Here is an 18,674-nt window from a genome sequence, read left to right as displayed (position 1 = left end):
TCCAGAGTGAAATGTTTCTCCACCGCGGTGGCTGCCAATTTCAAAGATAATATGAAATGTGTTCGTTTGTCAGAGTTCAGATCTCAGACTCAAGGTATGATACTGTATGATTTTGTGCGGTTTTGCTCCTTGAACCCAGAGTGTGACCTTTCTCCACGTTGCGGCTACCAGAACAATATTTGATTTTGTCCATCAAGTACCTCCGCAAAGGTTCCTTCCTCCAAATGTAAACTAATGGATTTAATGCTGAGTTGAGAGGCAGTGCCAGCCACATCGCAATCCAAGATACAGTCGGGGGTGTAGATACTTTAATAGAGGTACAGAGCAATATTACTATAAAAGCAAGGTTAAGAGAACAAAAAAGCGTTGATAGGATGAATACTGTTAATGTAGCTTGTTTTGCAATAGTATGGTTATTTACAGCAATGCTTTGACTCTTTCGAAGACTCGCTACAGAGAAAATGTTTGAGATAACAACCAAAAGAAATATTAGAATCAGATCGACCAATTCCACGATAAGCACGATATACCATGCTTTCAAATAGATATCCGATGGCACACTTTCTGTCTCAGCAAGAATTAACAGCAAGATCTCCATCACAGCTATGATGGTAGCGTGTACAAGTGAGGCAATTGCGACTCTAAATTGGTTAATCTGGTAGAAAGGCTTGACTAAACTAATGGACCTTGTGATAGTCAGCAAGCAAGTTGTAAACCCAGTACATTGCGTAAAAACTCTGAACATCACTTTGAAAGTGTCCTCAGCCATATAAAGAGTTTCGACATTGCTCGCATGAATGCCCAAATTGTAAAACACATTAACACAGATAGCCGAGATGCAAACCAAGAGATCAAATGAGTTGAGTAAAATGAGTAGTCTGGATCCCATGGTGGTTCTGTCGTGCTTGAAGAAGTAGGTAAGAGACACAAGGTTTGCGGAAGTTCCCACAATTCCAACCAAACTACTGGTGACTACTTTAAGAACTTGTCCTGCGTTCATAATCGTCCTAAATGTACTTGTACTTACTTGTACTTGATTAGGTCTCCTCAATCATTCGAGTGGCCTGCACCAATGAACTCCCGTTTGTGACGTATCATCTCCCTCCAAAGTTTGCGGTCACTAGCCATCTCGCTCGCTCCTTCTAGGTCTATGTCAGTGTTTCCTGTAAACGCTGCAGCATCTTCCAGCAAACATTTCCTCCAGTTCTTTCTTGGACGGCCCCTAGATCTTCTCCCATGGGCAGGGGTCCAGTTAAGCAGGTACTTAGGAAGCCTAGTGTCTGGCATTCTGGTGACATGGCCAAACCAACGCAGGCGGTTTGCTCCTATGTACGTCTCTACTGGATTTATCTTTGCACGCTCCAGCACTTCAGTGTTTCTAACCCGATCGAGCCATCTTATCCTAAGTATTCTCCTCAAGCAACGCTGATGGAACACCTCAAAGCGATGTAGCTGCTTTTTGGTTGTGTTCCAAACCTCACTACCATATAGCAATATTGTCAAAACCGCTGCCTTATAAATCCTGATCTTTGTATAAGACTGGATGTTGCGGTTTTTCCATATATTACTCAGTTGATTGAAGGCTCCGGAAGCTTTCTGAATCCTCGCTGACAGCTCACGGTCGATAGTACCGTCGCTGGAAATAATTGTACCTAAGTACGTAAAGTCACTAACTTGCTGCACTGGCGTGTCTTCAACAGTGATGTTCACTGTGGCTTCTTTCGTGTATGGCCGTTGAGAGGTTGTTTTACCAATGACCATAGCCTCAGTCTTTTTACCATTGATTCTGAGACCTCCCTGGGCACCATACATACACAAAAGGTCAGTTGTTTCTTGAAGACCTTCCTCGCTGTTATCCAGTACAGCCATGTCATCTGCATAATCTGTATCTAACACAGTGATATCATCAACAAGCGGACTGATAGATCTTTGAAGAACCGCTCCGTGGGACACCACTTTGTTGCTTTCTGTTCTCTCAGCAGCCACATTGAGGCAGACATTAAAAAGTGGAGGACCCTGAATGTCTCCTTGGCCACTGCCTGAACTTACTTCAAACCATTCTGATAGTTCACCATTGTGTCTAACAGCACTAACAGTTCCATTAAAGAATGCCTGTATTATTCGAATGTATTTACATGGCAGGCCGTAATGACTGAAAGCTTTCCAAATATAATTCCTGTCGATGGAATCAAAAGCTGCCTTGAAGTCCACAAAATTTACATACAGGGGGAGATTATATTCAATGCAGTTATGTATAATAGTGCGGAGTGAATAAATCTGATCAATGCATGATCTGTTCTTTCTAAACCCACACTGATTGTCTCGTAGCAAACTTTCTAAACCGTCACTCATGCGTTGTAATATGATGATTTGATACAGTTTAGATGCTGTAGATCTTAGAGTGATCCCCCTATTATTGGAGCAATGAGAGGTATCACCCTTCTTTGGTACAATTATCACGATGCCTTTCAACCAGTCGTCAGGCACTGCTTCTGAATTCCAAACTTTAGAGAACAATTTCTCCATCCTATCCACAAGACCACTTGCCCCATACTTTAACTGCTCATTAGAGATTTCGTCGATCCCAGCACTTTTGTGGTTCTTCAATTTTTTGAGACAGTTTAAAATCTCAAGTCTAGTGGGGGGACCATCACCATCACCAAGATAAGGAAAGCATGGGACCACTTCAAGATGGTCCAGGTCAGACAGATCCGCATTCGTGGGAGGAGGGTTTAATAGCTCCGAAAAATGTTCTCCCCATCTCTCTCTCTGAGCAGAGGGATCAGCAATCAACTTCCCGGATTTGTCTCTTACAGCAGTTGATTTTCGATTCTTCTTACCGGACAGTGTTTTTATCCGTTGCCAGACTTCCCTTTGCCGGCCATGGACAGCAGCTGTTTCCAGATCTGCTGCAACTCTAAGAGCCCAATTCTCGTCGTCTTTCCTGCAGCTCTTTTTGACAAGTTTGTTGGCCCGAGAATACTCGCTCCTATTGTTGTTGTCACTAGGCGCCATCTGTTTAATCTTACTGCGTTCGGCAATAAGGTTTTTTGTCTCCTGAGACAAATGCTGCTGCTTTCTACGCCGGGGGCGCTCACCCAGTACCTCCATAGACACTTCTTTAATAGTATCCTTAACTAATGTCCATTCTCCATCAAGATTCTCCTCCATTGGTAGGCAGCTAAAACGATTTTGAAGAGCAATGCAGTACTCTTCAACCTTGGACTGATCTCTAAGATTCTCAATTGCTGGAGATATCCTACGAGAGGCGTTCAGTTTTTGAACTGCCATAAGTTTGACTCTAAATTGACCTCGAACCAAATAATGATCGGAGCCAATGTCTGCACCCCTGCATGATCTTACGTCAAGTAGAGAGTGACTCCACTTGGTAGAAATACAGACATGGTCAATCTGATTTACTGTGCGGCCATCAGGAGACTTCCAACTTCCTTTATGAATATCACGATGCTGGAAAAGCGTCCCACCGATTGTCAGCTGATGTAATGCACAGAAATCTAATAGTCGAAGGCCGTTGTCATTTGATGAAACGTGAAGGGAATGCTTACCAATCACACCGGACCAAGCTGAGTTATCTTGGCCAATGCGAGCATTTAGATCTCCAAGTAAAAACTTCACGTCATGAGCTGGTAGTTCATCAAATGCCCCAGATAGTTGCTGATAAAAGTCGTCCTTTACCCCGACTGCTGCATCCTCAGTTGGAGCATAAGCTATCACAATCGAAATGTTGATATGTCGACTGTGCAGCCTCGCTGCAAGAATACGTTCTGATATCGGACTGTATGAAATCAATGAATTTTTAGTCTTCTTCGAGAGGACTAAACCTACCCCTTGTCGTCTGTACCCATCACTTCTTCCTGAGTTAATAAAGAGGGACCCATCATCCAAGGTAACCTCACCAGTGCCGGGTCTGTGCGTCTCTGTCAGCCCCAAGACATCCATTTTATATGCTGACATATTCTGTGACAATTCATACAGCTTTGAGGAGCTGCTCTCCAATGATAACACATTCCACGTTCCCACATTAATGCTGTGTTTGATAAAGTTGCATGGGAGTGCTCTCCCCTTCTCCGGGTCCACATGACAAATATAAATTATTTTCATGTCAGCCTGTATATATAATAGCAAAGTAACATAACTTTACTCTCTTAATATGCAATGGAAAGGAGCTTTATGATGCTTTATATAATTAAAACTATACTTGAAACTAGTTCAACAACAAGTACATGCTGTACATCATTCTCAGCACAAAAAATTAAAGCAAAAATCCTAAATTGTCAAAATATAAAGTTAAGTACGCCCAAGTAAGGTCCGATAAGATATTTGTTGCTCATGTCAAACTACTTCCGATGTCAACCGTTAGAATAATTTATTTATTCATGAAGTAACTAAGCGATTTTTAAAGTTTTAAGGCAAGCCCCGCTTTCAAAATCTCCGATTGTTCCAACAAGTGGTGTGAACGTTTCAACAGCGAAGCGGTGAGCCATTGGCGAACGAACTTACGATAGGAAAAAAGAATAACTCGAACTTTCGACTAGCCGACTAGCCCATATAAAAGATTATAAGGCTGAATGGCAATATAATATTAATAGCTTAATAATAATAACAAAGACGTATGTATGAAGAGTATGTGGAAGAACCAATTAGATATTTACCTGGGGACCCCAGTCTTAGTGTTCATAAACATATGAGGATGTGTTGGAGTGACACTAACAGTAACAGACTGAGTACCGCCCAGTAATCAATTATAAGTCATGATGAAGACTGATACGCGACTGCTCGATAAACTTTAGTATTGCAATTTGCAGTTGCTATTGTTTACAAATCTTCCGACTTTCGTCATGTCTCAACTGTCTCTCTCTCTTATCTCCCATCACAGTGCTGGCAAACACGGCCGTCTGCTATTATACCCCTTTTACTATTATACCCCTTCACTTTTTGTTCTTCCCTCATTTAGAATCATCACTCATCAATAGTCGTTCAGTAGGTTCATTCTTAGTTCAAAATATTCTAATTCAATATCACTGAATGTTAAGATGAAAAAAAATAGAAATATATTTTTTCAAAATCGCCATATTTAGGTTCTTAAAAAACACCACGTTAAGGGTACTAAATACATGCCAAAGAGCTCTGCTAGGCTGCCAAATCTATGTTTAGTAACAACGGAGCTCATTTCAATAACTAATCTCACAGAGATTGTCATTAGACCACGTTAAAAGAGTAGCATAATACCTGTAGAACCAGGCGACTGTTTAGTGCACCCTGATTAGTGCTCACTGCGGTGCTGCGGAGAAAAGATTCAGTCTTGCGGCTGGTGATCTGGTGCAGATTACAATGAATATTAATGTGCATAGCTTCTCTAAAACAAAGAGTTACATTTTCCTAGCCACTGAAACACTTCTTCTAGTTCTGCGTGTAAGTAAAGAAACAGCACTTTCTGGTCCTCTTTCTCCCACACCGATCTTTATTATGTTGAATAGTAACAAGTAAATATTAACGCTCCAGCTTAAATAGAACTATAAACCAGTAGTGAAAGTACACACTACATAACACGTGTAAACCGTATATGTATTGTTCGTACAAATTACTTTTTAAATTTATTCGACGAGATGAAAACAGAAAAACTCTCCTAATATTTAATGTATAATATGTGTCAATTATCATTTATCCCTGAGCTGTTTCTGGAGCTGTTTGGCTGTGTGTGTCCTACCAGAGTAATTAAAGAATTAAGGAAACGAGACAAACGGAAATAATAGTTTTAACATGTTACAATTTTCCCGTTTAAGAAGTTAAAACTAAAAAAACACAATAAAACAATCATTTATTTTCGCAGAAAAATTTAATATTAGCAATATGATACATAATAATTACTACCTTAATTGTACAGCAAATGCAGATAAGGATATTTTATTGAGACTATTCAGTTTTAAATCGTAAACAAATTACAAACGCTACGGAAATAAATGATTATTAATCTTCAGAATAAAAACCATTCTAAAAATTAAGATAACATCGAAAAATATAAACCATAGGCTTTCTTCGGTCTTCCCTTGATGCAAACTGCAGACCGGCAAGAAATCCAGGGAATAATAATTGTGTTATGTATCACTGTGTCTGTGAGCAGCGACTAGATAATTTAACTTTGAATGTTTTGATGCGAATTTATATTAACTTAACAAGGTATTCGTTTTTATAATTAGGTATTATAGGTATAGCATGCCCAGACAATAACATACACTTTCAAGATATGATATTAAAGTAGTTAAACTTAAGACCAAAATGGTAAGCTTGTCATATGATTACTAAAAGTGCAGCGACTTATAATGTCTATTTCCGATACCAGTTTTATAGCCCCGCTTACTAGTTTAGCTCTTTCTAGTCCCCTGCTACACGGCATGTAAACAGGGATTGGCTAGTTAGAGGCGGTCCGTGTAGGCCTTACACTGTGCTTTCAGCAATACTCATAGGTTGTATAAAATATATTTGCTGGCTAGAGTTCAGTTTTCAGAATCAGGGTACGATATTGCCGATTTAGTACGGTTTGTTCCTTGGTGGATGATCCGGATTGTGACGTTTCTGGCGGCTGCAACAACAAAAGCTGAAGTTCATTTTCCAGATTCAATTTCAAGTCGGTCTGGGCTGATACTTGATCAGCAAGGGTAGAATGGTCCAGAGTGAAATGTTTCTCCACGGTGGCTGCCAATTTCAAAGATAGTATGAAATGTGATCGTTGGTTAGACTTAGAGTTCAGTTTTCAGACTCAAGGTATGATACTGTATGGTTTTGTGCGGTTTTGCTCCTTGAATGATGACCCAGAGTGTGACCTTTCTCCACGTGGCGGCTACCAGAACAACATTTGATTTCGTCCATCAAGTACCTCCGCAAAGGTTCCTTCCTCCAAATGTAAACTAATGGATTTAATGCTGAGTTGAGTGGCAGCGCCAGCCACATCGCAATCCAAGATACTGTCGGTGGTATAGATACTTCAATAGAGAGACAGAGCAATATTACTATAAGAGCAAGGTTAAGAGAACAAAAAAGCGTTGATAGGATGAATACTGTTATTGTAGCTTGTTTTGCAATAGCATGGTTATTTACAGCAATGCTTTGACTCTTTCGAAGACTCGCTACAGAGAAAATGTTCGAGATAACAACCAAAAGAAATATTAAAATCAGATCGACCAATTCTACGATAAGCACGATATACCATGCTTTCCGAAAGATATCCCGTGGTACACTTCTTGTCAGCCTGAGAATTAGCACCAAGATCTCCATCACAGATATGATGATAGCGTGTACAAGTAAGGCAGTTGCGACTCTAAATTGGTTAATCTGGTAGAAAGGCTTGACTAAACTGATGGACCTTGTGATAGTCAGCAAGCAAGTTGTAAACCCAGTACATTGTATAGAAATTTTGAACAGCACTTTGAAAATATTCTCAGTTATATCAAAAGTTTTTAAATTGCTCGCATTGCTCGGCAAAAAGTAAAACACATTAACTCCGATAGCCGAGATGCAAACCACGAGATCAAATGAGTTGAGTAAAATGAGTAGTCTGGATCCCAAGGTGGTTCTGTCGTGCTTGAAGAAGTAGGTAAGAGACACAAGGTTTGCGGGAGTTCCCACAATTCCAACCAAACCACTGGTGACTACTCTAAGAACTTCTCCTGCGTCCATGATGTCCTACATGTCAAATATAAATTATTTGTATGTCAATATACTCGTAACAACGGAAGTAATCTTCATTACAGTTTACATAGTTATTAAAAAATGTATCCTTGTTTTAATTGAAGTATTACAATTTACATCATAATAATAAAGGATTCGACTATAAAACGTAATCATATGCTGTAAGTGTAACTTTTAAGATAAACATTAAACACCACACAATTATTATTAACAACAAAATATGTATTTTACTTCTTCTCCTTATACTCCATTATAATAAGCCTTTTTGCACGATTCCCGGGGACCGACAACTAAGAACCTCTCATCCCGGGCTCCCACAAGTATCACATCACATGGCCCCAGGCCCCACAACCAATAACCTGGGTAGGGTTCACAGGATTAAACAGGATTAAACACAAATTTGTCAATGAGAGTCCTAACACATAACACTCACGTGTCTTGACTATACATCAATAGAGATGTCAGTGTCAGCGGTAGCTACTTGCTACCCTGACACTGACAGGGTAGCAAGTAGCTGTGTGAAAATTAACTTTCATTCGAAAAAAATGTGATAGTAATTCACTCATACGAAAAAGAATTATCTCAACCGGGCACTCGGTGACTGAGCTATAAAGACCAACGTACGTATGTATATTATCTTTTGGCACTTGATGTACAAACTCTTAGGCTAATTGAGTATTTGTATCCATGCTGTGTCAGCAGTTTAAGATCACGTCATCATATATTATGGCCGATGACCAGGCCCCCTCATTATTAGGGGTCCCACGGAGATCAGATCATGTCACCAATTAGTGACGTACAATTAGTGATGTGATCCATCAGTAAAATTTAGCTGACCTAGAAATGGGCTAGATGGTAATCGTACTGTACTGCGACACGTACTCTAGTGCGACACGTACTCTAGTGCTACACGTACTCTAGTGCGACACGTACTCTAGTGCGACACGTACTCTAGTGCGACACGTACTCTAGTGCGACACGTACTCTAGTGCGACACGTACTCTAGTGCTAAGTACGACAAAAACACCATCTGTCGCACTACAGTACGTGTCGCACTACGATCCAGGTAGCGTACTCTAGTGCGACAAAATATCCTGACTTATTTCCAAGTTAAGGTCACATGAGAAGTGTGAAACGTGGGAGCCTAATATGGTTTGATTGATGTTATAAGGGTTAGTGTGTTGGACCATTAAGTGATTAGTCGGGTTTACGTCACTTATTTCGAAGTGATCTTACGAAGCCTAATACGATTCGTCGGTTCACATTACGTGTTTCGAAGTGATCAGTTCAAGCCACGTATGCAGTGTGTGATCCACTGGGTAACTCATAAGCAGCATATGATCCTCATTCCTATCACACGCATCGTATGAAGGTATATCTCCGATTGGGATAACAAGTTCATATGATTGGGTCATATATAAGGTCACGATGATTCTACCAAAGCATCGAACAACATCAACATTATGACAAAATGGATTATTTGAAGTGTGTTGGAACAATGATTTTATATTTGCGACAATGTCGGCCTTGAAAATTCTCTGTCGCACTAGGGTACGTGTCGCACTACGATCCAGGTAGCGTACTTTAGTGCAACAGTGTCGATCTCGGAGGTTTCGCACTAGGGTACGTGTCGCACTAGAGTACGTGTCGCACTACAGTACGTGAACCGGGTAATCTGTAGTTTACTTTTCAATCGACCCAGTTTAGACCTCATGTCATTTAGATCTTCTATGTTGAGACAAATTCTCAGATAATGGTTTTATAATTACGGTACTGAGCAGTTCGTTTAATTATTTAACCACATCTATCATGTTACCCTTACTTTTGCCACTGGTGGCATCTTTATCACTTATTTATAGCACACTTCACAGTTCACATATGAGTCGACATACGTGCCTAAGGCATATGCAACGGGAGTGAGCCGATCAAGTGTTCTTAGGTATATATCAAGGACAAAAAGGAAATCGCGGCACGTGCGGAATCGCGATTTTACCCATTCGCAGCGACAAATCGCGATTTTCTCAGATCCTCGCGACAGATCGCGATTATTTCAGTTTGTGACAAATTTGTGCATTCTCCTTTAAATCTTCAGGCCAAATATCACGTTCTTTATAAATATAAGTTTATGGAACCAATCATGTATGTACGGACTTCAGAAGCTCATAATCATCAGGGTAGCATGAAACATGAACAAACGTAGTTTCTAAAAAATATTTGAAAGAATTTCGACTTAGAAAATTTTCGGTCCGAGTAATTCTCGTACCTCTGATGACAGAGCTCCCGCCTGCATTCCGAGATCGCATTACAAGGGGGAAGCTTCGAGTCCAAAATCGTATATCGAGAGGTAGGTACTTCTAAAAGGTACGCACTTCAGTAAAGTAAACCGTTGACACACGCTGCAACCCCTTTTGATCGCAAGGTATAATGATCAGGGTAGCATAAACCATGGAAAACAATTGGTTTCCAGGAATCCACTTTCACAAGCGTTTCTTAACCCACTCGTCTGCTGACGTAACATTGTTAGCCAAAAACGTCCCTAAAACTTGACACGATCAGACATAAACTTGACCACTAGTCGACACCCCAATCAATGTATGGAAAACTGCAAACATTCACATGACGATGACTCACCCCAATTGTGCGAGAAGATGAACAATCAACAAAGGCAAAGATGAGGAAATAAAATAATGTGTAATGCGTATTAGGCATAAGGTTAGTTAAGATAATTTTTAGAATTATAGTTAAGGCTAGTAGTATTCAATTTGTGTCAGTCTATAAAACACATGAAAAGCTGTGTGCTCCATATCCCTTAGTCTCTAGCTTTGTTATCAAAACACGTGATTCGATCACGTGATGTTATCTTCTTGTAAACAGGGTTTATTTGTTTGATTACGTGTAGTATGATAAAGCATTAACACAAGTTAACTAATAGTATTATGTATATGAGTACAGATTCGAAGTGGAACATCGAGTTCCGTTTTGGCGAGGTCTGGCGAGCTGGAAGGAACTTTCGAGATCGTCTGGAAGGGCTGATCTAAAAGCAAACTCTGCTCAGTATAGCTAATCTAAATCTAACTATACTAAAAAGCTAGTTAACGAATATATGACAATATGACATCTAACTTTCCTCTGCAAATACATTTTATTTCGCCGCGATTTTCGAGATTTTCGCCGCGATTTTGCCTAATTTGGCCTAAATAAATCATACCATCTGGAAATTCCTGGATGCCCTCAAACTGGAGCAAGGACTTACAGACCAGAAGATCACGGATAGGCTGATGAGAAGACCTCCACCCCAGAGAGCTGCCAAGTGGATAAGGTGCGACTCCCTTGTGGAATCCTTTATGCAAGCTTACGATTACCACTACCAGGAGAACGAAGTCATCGATTATCTCTTTGCTGTTTCTGCTGCACTATGAATTCGACATTTGATTATTGATATTATCGGTTTTACGATATTGGGATTTTATGATTGGTAAACTCTGCAGCAAACAAGGGACACTCAATCATATCTTCACGTTCTGAGGATTATTGTAATTAAACAATAACTGGCGCAGTTTTTGACGTCCTCAAAAATGTGTTTACTCATTTTTCTTCGGCAAAATTTTAATCCGATACCGCAAGAAATTATTAACTTATAGCCTCTCCATGCAACAAATTGTGTTTTTCCGAAAATTGCACTCTAACCAGGAAATGCTCGATTACAAAAATAGGGACACTCAGAATATTTTTTTTGGCGTGGAACTGGAAACGGTGCGCTAGATGGTCACTGAACTGCCTATGAGGTCATTTGGGTTGGAGTTTGGACGGGTTTAGTGTATGCCCCCTTAACTGCTATGGTATAGATCATTTTGCGAAAAAAGGTACAGTCTCTGATTAAAATATGAACCGTAATTACAATAAAACATATTTTGTATTTGATGATCACGAGGAAGAGGTCCCTTATTACGGAATGTCGTGTATGTATGTATGTATGTGTTACAATTCTATTGTTCTAGCTGATTTATAAGTTACCCTGTTAGATCAAAGTCGATCATTGAGTTACTCTCTGTTTCCCATTAGCATTGCTATACTTCCTTTTGATAATTGAGTGAATCCCTATTCCTTACTTATCTTTGATTTATTTCCTGTTGATCATGGTGACTTCCAGCCTTCCACATTAATTTCAAGGAGAACATCTCAAAAGGACTATTTGATAACATAAAATATGACAAGATAACAAGCAGGAGAAGAGTACAGTTCCTGAGACATAAAGTTCCAGTTGTGGAACACAACAAGAAAATTGAGAATAATCTTGTGCGAGGGTAGGGACCCAGATGTCGTTTCTAACCCAAATAAACTTTAAGGAGGCTTCTCATCAGTAGCCGCACCTCCTTACTCGGTTTCTGAACTGGAATTCTATGGGCTTCCAGACGGCCAGACCGAGTATTACCACCCCATCCTTCTAGAGTTCATCACAAGTAGCACCCACCTTGAAGATCTTTGACACCCAGACACACCCCATTGGCGAACAAACTTTGGATATAATCTTACATGCTCCCGAAGGAATCCCTGGTTTATGGTCTTTCTCATCGTCACCAGCACTTTCACTAGAGTCACCAGCCCTTTCACTGGAGTCATCAGCCCAAAATCACTGAAGTATACAGAAGTATAGTTGTGGAACACAACAAGAAAATTGAGAATAATCTTGTGCGAGGGTAGGGACCCAGATGTCGTTTCTAACCCAAATAAACTTTAAGGAGGCAAATTAGTGTGAGTATAGACTGTTACTGAAGTTTAGTGATATGATACGTGTAAAAATACCAAAAGTGGCCGATTTCAAGCTTAAAATGCCTTTAGCCTCATAAGTATCAGTTATTTTGAAATCATTTTTTACAGGATCGTAATCAGCTTGGCGAGACAAAATATTTTGTACCAAATTTATAGTATTTGAAGAAAAATCATCCATAAGAATTATCTTGCTCGAACAAGAGAGTCTTCCCTCTCTTTCACCTGAATGTCTATACACTCTCACGAGAATAGCCACAAAATAAAACATGTCATTCGCATGACAATTTGTACAAAGATGGAGAACGGCCAGCAGCCACCTGGAATTAGCTGGTTTAAAGCCACCGTGATCAACACGGTACACAGTGCCGATCTGATTACGATACTTTGTGAGTTCATACCTTCACTCTAGTCTTCCAACAATACCTCATTACTGCAGCTATCTCAATGTCACGTTTTCTCGTTTTTATTTGATTCGTCAGTCTGTGCGAACCTAAATCCAAGCAATTAGATCAGGATAGCAAGCAAGTCTGACATGGAAACAATGTGTGTGGGGTTGTGAATATGCAGCTGTATAATAGTGTGCAGAAGGGATTGTAACGCAGATCCATCAGAGATTGCAGCATGTTATTACATAGCTTTGTAATACCTATTATAACTGCATTGCTTTGAATTTGAATTTCTGATGTTATTGATTTTTAGTGCTACTGCTATGTAACCTGGCAGTAACGTTGAAAAGGACTTTGAGGGGGTCTGTAGTCCCCCCGCATAGTATGTTTGTGTTTCACTGATTTGTAAACTGAAGACGTAAATAGCTTCCTTTTCCTAAATTCCTCACAGGACAATGTACAGTGTATGTATAGTTTAGTCTACAGCTGCCCCTACAGGCTATGTGTATAGTGAGTCCATTAAAGAAGTCTGTGTTGTTGAACAAACCAATACTTCTTATGTTGCTTTGTTATGATGTCTTTAATTTGTGGAGTCTTTATTGTTAATAGTCTTACTTTCTTCGCCCAGCATCAATCTGTGGGTTACTGTCGTGAAGACGTTTACACTTTAGAACCGCAGACAGATAAATCTAGTAAACTTTGTGAGAGTTAGTTCACACAGATCGTAGATTTAAAGATCGCACCTAGCATTTAGTTTTGATCGGTAATGATTTCAATATCATGAATATGACTTCAATGATTTCAATATCATGAATATGACAGTGACGAACCTCCTCGTTTTAGGTATGTTCAGATTTAGAAACTTGATATAACCATTTTGGGCAGTGTTGAGCTGGTAAATGCTCTTTAGTAAATGTTCCTTTGAAGCAAACAGTCAGGATTCAGCTAGACCGTCAAACAACTCCGTTTTAATTGTTGTTTATTCAAATGTCAGAAGCCTGTTCAATATCATGTCTACTCATGTATGGGTGATGATGTTCATTGTTTAACCAAATCTTACAACCACAGGTTCAAAGATATAAGCAACAACTATTTAGCAGAGGTGCTTAAAGACTACCGATCTAAATTTGGAAGGTACGACCGGCAAATTATCATCTGCTTAAGAATTCAGCAAAAAACGTTGGTTTTTACCCATCACAAGTTTGAATCTGAGCTGTATTCTTTAACCATTGTCCATTTCAGAGCAGTTTGGTTGATAGTGTTCCTGGTGATGACGGGTTTCTGTATCTACATTACATCCCTGCTGGTATCAGAATACCGCCAGTATGATTCGTACAACCTGGAGTTTAGCCAGCTCGCTAACAGTTACACCCTGCCAGCCAGTTAGATTAATCATTATTTCAGTTTTGTTACGTGTTTTATTAACAAAAAAGTTGAGACCACATGACACATCTTGGGATTGATGTTTTAAGGTTTGATTTTTTTATTGACAGAGAGAATAGATTGGTATTTGGTTCATTTTGCTATCTTCAGTAACGATTTGTAACCTCAACATTTTGAACTACACAAAGCTGAACGGTACTGATATTTACAAGGAATACGCGGATTGGATAAACAATGAAACCGGGGTAAGAAGCTCCTTCTGATCCTATATTTTATACTATAGTCTGTGCCATTTGCTAATTATTAAACTAGGGACAGGATTAATTTATAATGTTAAGTACATAAGCTTAACAGAGTCCACAAGCAAGGCAATTTTGATAGGCATCTTGATTTTACTTTAAATTGCTTTACAGTAAAAACGACCTTGATCGACTTGAACGATCGTTTTAAATTCGATGAGGATATGCACCTACTAGTACTACATCATCACAAAATGGTGGTCAAGAGCGTCTCAGCCATAATATAAATGGCGACACAAAGATTTTTACTCTATAGACTATATGCCTATATGACCCGCTCTCATATCAAAATTTACCGCAGCAAAGAGATTCTAAGTCCGATGACACTCAAAATAACAAAAACGAAATATTGGACAGTGAAGAAATGTACACAACTTACAGGATGGACATAAAAGATGCTGTCATAAAAGAGTTGACATTGTAAGTAAAGATTTACTGATTGCTAAACTTTCAAGTATTGATTAGAACCACCCAGTCTCTCTCGATCACTATAACATACTAACTATCCACCAGGTTCGCAAAAGAGCCAATGGACCACAAAGAATTCACCTCACACGCCTACACCTCGAGTGGGTTCTGCATGGAGCTAAACGATGATGAGCAACTTGTCCAGAGAGTAAACGGTGCTGTTGGAGGGCTATCTTTAACCCTGGACGCTCTTACCGAGCATTACATGCCAGAAACGCAGCGAGCAGGGTTTCTAGTGACACTCCGTATGGCTAACGAGACGGTGTTGAGTCAGGAGTTTGGGTTTATGGTGTCACCAGGGAAAGAATATGCTATAAATCTACGAACTAAGAGGGTGAGATAACACACCACATGACTCAAACGTGCTAAACACGTGTAGCTCACGGGCGAGCTATTGCCTCACATCCAATTATCATACACCACTCAAACAACCGGCTAATCAATTAAATTTTTAAATTGAATTGTAATAGAGGTGCCCAAAATTTAAAAAATGAAAATCTTTATACCCAAGAAAAGGGTTAATTTATACCGGTGTTTTCACATCAATCTAGGGTGACCGACCACTCAAGGTTTGTACTTTCAGATAACGAGACTGGAAGAACCCTGGGGCAACTGTATTGATAAGGTGGACCACTTCGACAAGAAAGGGTACATGACGATGAAGGAATGCTATTTAGATCAGGTTCGTAATGCTGTTGGATATCAGGCCGAGTGAAACTGGATAATGAGGCTTAAGATTTAACAATGAAGTATTATGAGGAATTCACATTTTTGATGCATACAATACAGGGGATATTTAATTAATCCCATAACTTCACCACTGAATGGAACCAATTTTAAAAGCATACATCAAACACCAGTAAGATAAAGTTCACGACTACCATTGCAGATGTTGTGGATGTACCCTAAGCTGAGGGACCTCGGGTGTGGCTGTTATCCCTGGTATTTCTACCAGAGATATATAAAGGACGCTGACGACAAGAAATACTCGCCTGACATCAAATGGACCCTTATGAAGTATTGGACTGAAGATGTGGATGAAATATTCAGACTAGAGTTTAATCGTCAGTTTTGTATTTTCGGGGGGAACATGTTTGATAACTTCGCACTTACTTTGTCTTCTTTATAAAACTGTGACATGAGAGAATGTCCTCTAATATCATGTGTTTTCTTCAGAGACATGTTACTACGAGGATACAGGTTACAACGTGACGACTGATCGGATCTCCACCAATACAGATCTGAAGTCAGTAAAGGATTGTGCGGATCTGTGCGACAATACTGTGGACTGTCTATATTTCCAGTACAGTGGTCTGACTAACGGTCAGTGTAACTGTATATACACTGTATAATCACTGATATTTTCAGAATTAAACAAAACAAAGACGAGCGGTTATGAATTTGAATTAAATAATACATATACTTCATACATAGCTTGCATATATACTTACTTCATATACATCTGGCTTGCTGCCTCGTGAAATATAAGAAGCTTAAAAAAGCTCCACCCACTGACAACCGATTTATACGAATTGGTAAAGAATACCAGACTATAGAACCCAGGAGTTTCTTTAATTGTGAAAAAATATTTTGTTTTCAGATATCATGAGTGAAAACGAATGCTGGCTGTACAAGAAAACAGCAGCAATAGAAGAAATAGAAAACGGTGTCGATTGGAAAGGTTTACAGTGGGGTAGTGTAAAGTGCTTGGAAATGGAGGAATGCACTATCTCAGCCGAGACTTCCTGTCAGAATAAAATAACGAGTAAGTTGAATTCTAAAAACTTGTAAAAGAATTACTGAATTGCAAATTAATTGGGATCTTCCATTCTCCTTTAAATAAAGTATACAAGATAAAGTTTGTAGACTAGAATGACTACATTTTGTAATGGATCCCATATTATTTCCTCACAGATGTCTTGATGAATAGCACGGACGATAAAGAAAGCACTACTGAGAAGTCTACATCTCCTCCCACATGCCATGAACCCTGTAACTACAGACAATACGAATACGATTTCTCGTTCAGTGAATATCCCGCTAAGAGATACTGGGAAACCTATCTCAGTCAACTGGATTCAGTAAACATTTACACTTCATTACTTTCACAGATATGCCTTGTTAACGTTTGACTGTATAATGCTGACTATTACTACTATCGTCTTTAATCTATATTCATTAACCATGTCAGCAATAATGCTTTTTTCTCGTCTAATGTTGCAGTTGGTGCTTTTCATCAAGTAACGTTATGTTGACAGTGTCTGAAACTATTATTTACTTTAGGTTAAGTCAAGATACGATAATTTCGAAGACGCTAAGAAAAACTTGGTAAAGTTAGTGTTTTATACGGACCAGATGACGAAAATAGAGGTAGTACAAACAGCTAGCTACGAGATAGCCAGCTTTATAGGTAAGTAAAATCATGAAGTTACACGATTGTTAGCATTTCTCATTTACCCTTAACTGTTCAAGAATCAGAAAAGGTCCAACATTAAAATGCAATCTTATCTGGCTGAAAAGATGTATGGTTTTAGCATCACAAATAGTTACAAGTGATTAATAAATATTGACTTACTCTGTAGTCTGCTGGCCTAAGCCTAAGGTTGGTTTTAGAATTTAGCTGATTTCTTTGAACAAGCACAATTCTGCTAACATCTTTTTAGGTGCCATATTTGTTATTTTTAACCACTCAATATTTCAGCCGAATTAGGAGGATTAACAGATCTATTTATCGGGCTCTCATTTTTCACATGCTATCAATTTATAGAGTGGATTTTTACAAAAACTGCACGTAAATTAACTCCGAGAAGGACTATAAATACATCAGATGATATGCAAATGGACAATACACGTTTATGATGGAATTTTTATTGATAAGTATTACCGGCCAATATTTGGTCGATTGAAATCATATAACATTTTCATTTCCCAGTGATAGACAGCTTGTCGAAATGAGCTGTGTATTTAAATTTATATTTTATGAGTCGTAATTTAGTGAAATTTGCTATTCTTTAGTTAATGTTAATGTTATGTTAAGTATTTCACACCTACATGTTTACTGAACATGTCAGAACTCTACATGTTCTGACCAATGTGAGTGCTTTAAATGCTGGTGCCGTCCGCCTTATTTTTGGAGAAAATGAAATTGAGAACACATAAGTCTATGAACTGATCGTTATCACAAGATTTGATCTTATCTGCCTCTCTCTCATTCACCTTCTCCTAACACCACGTTTTGTAAATGATGTACAAATTTCTAGTTGAATCGTACTTTAGTTATGTTTAATAAAGTAACCTTAAGTAAGTAATTTTATTTAATTAATGATATGTTACGCACCTTTTTACTGATTAGCCAACTGTTGTGACCAATATGAGTGCTTGTATTAGGCTAGTACAGTCCACCTTAATTGTCTAGAAATTGAGTTTGCAGCTTTATAATTATCACCTTGCAAGTACATGTACGATTAATACATAACAACACTAAAAACACATACGTATGTACTCGCGTGCATGCGCGCAACCGGACCATAATATGGCAATAGAGACTTAATACTTTTTATTTTGAAATATTGCTCGCGCGTTCCATAAAGTGAGATGATTTCGGTTCACCTCGTGATCGATCGTCTTCGACGTTTAACGCAAAACAGTTCCTTTAATCTCG

The 18,674-nt window shown here is 39.0% G+C and overlaps 2 protein-coding genes across 2 annotated transcripts; one reads left to right on the top strand and one right to left on the bottom strand.

Moving 5' to 3' along the window:
- Positions 1-6,512: 6,512 nt before the first annotated feature.
- LOC134811677 (uncharacterized) lies at positions 6,513-7,697 on the bottom strand. The gene has a single exon (XM_063818703.1). It carries the CDS (start codon positions 7,693-7,695, stop codon positions 6,766-6,768), a length of 930 nt encoding a protein of 309 aa, XP_063674773.1. The 5' UTR covers positions 7,696-7,697; the 3' UTR covers positions 6,513-6,765.
- A 3,962-nt stretch (positions 7,698-11,659) lies between these two features.
- Positions 11,660-17,950, top strand: LOC134826739 (acid-sensing ion channel 2-like). The gene is made up of 14 exons (XM_063839231.1): positions 11,660-11,666; positions 11,858-12,011; positions 13,932-13,997; positions 14,106-14,245; positions 14,397-14,491; positions 14,847-14,965; positions 15,059-15,347; positions 15,597-15,695; positions 15,903-16,077; positions 16,190-16,336; positions 16,614-16,778; positions 16,928-17,094; positions 17,297-17,423; positions 17,715-17,950. The coding sequence occupies exons 1-14, from the start codon at positions 11,660-11,662 to the stop codon at positions 17,870-17,872; spliced, it is 1,908 nt and encodes a 635-aa protein (XP_063695301.1). The 3' UTR covers positions 17,873-17,950.
- The last annotated feature ends 724 nt before the right edge of the window (positions 17,951-18,674 follow it).

Source organism: Bolinopsis microptera, chromosome 2, assembly GCF_026151205.1.
Source record: "Bolinopsis microptera isolate Bmic1 chromosome 2, MBARI_Bmic_1.0, whole genome shotgun sequence".
Taxonomy (NCBI): domain Eukaryota; kingdom Metazoa; phylum Ctenophora; class Tentaculata; order Lobata; family Bolinopsidae; genus Bolinopsis; species Bolinopsis microptera.
Note: the sequence above shows the minus strand (reverse complement) of the source record. Positions and strands in the feature narration are given on the sequence as shown.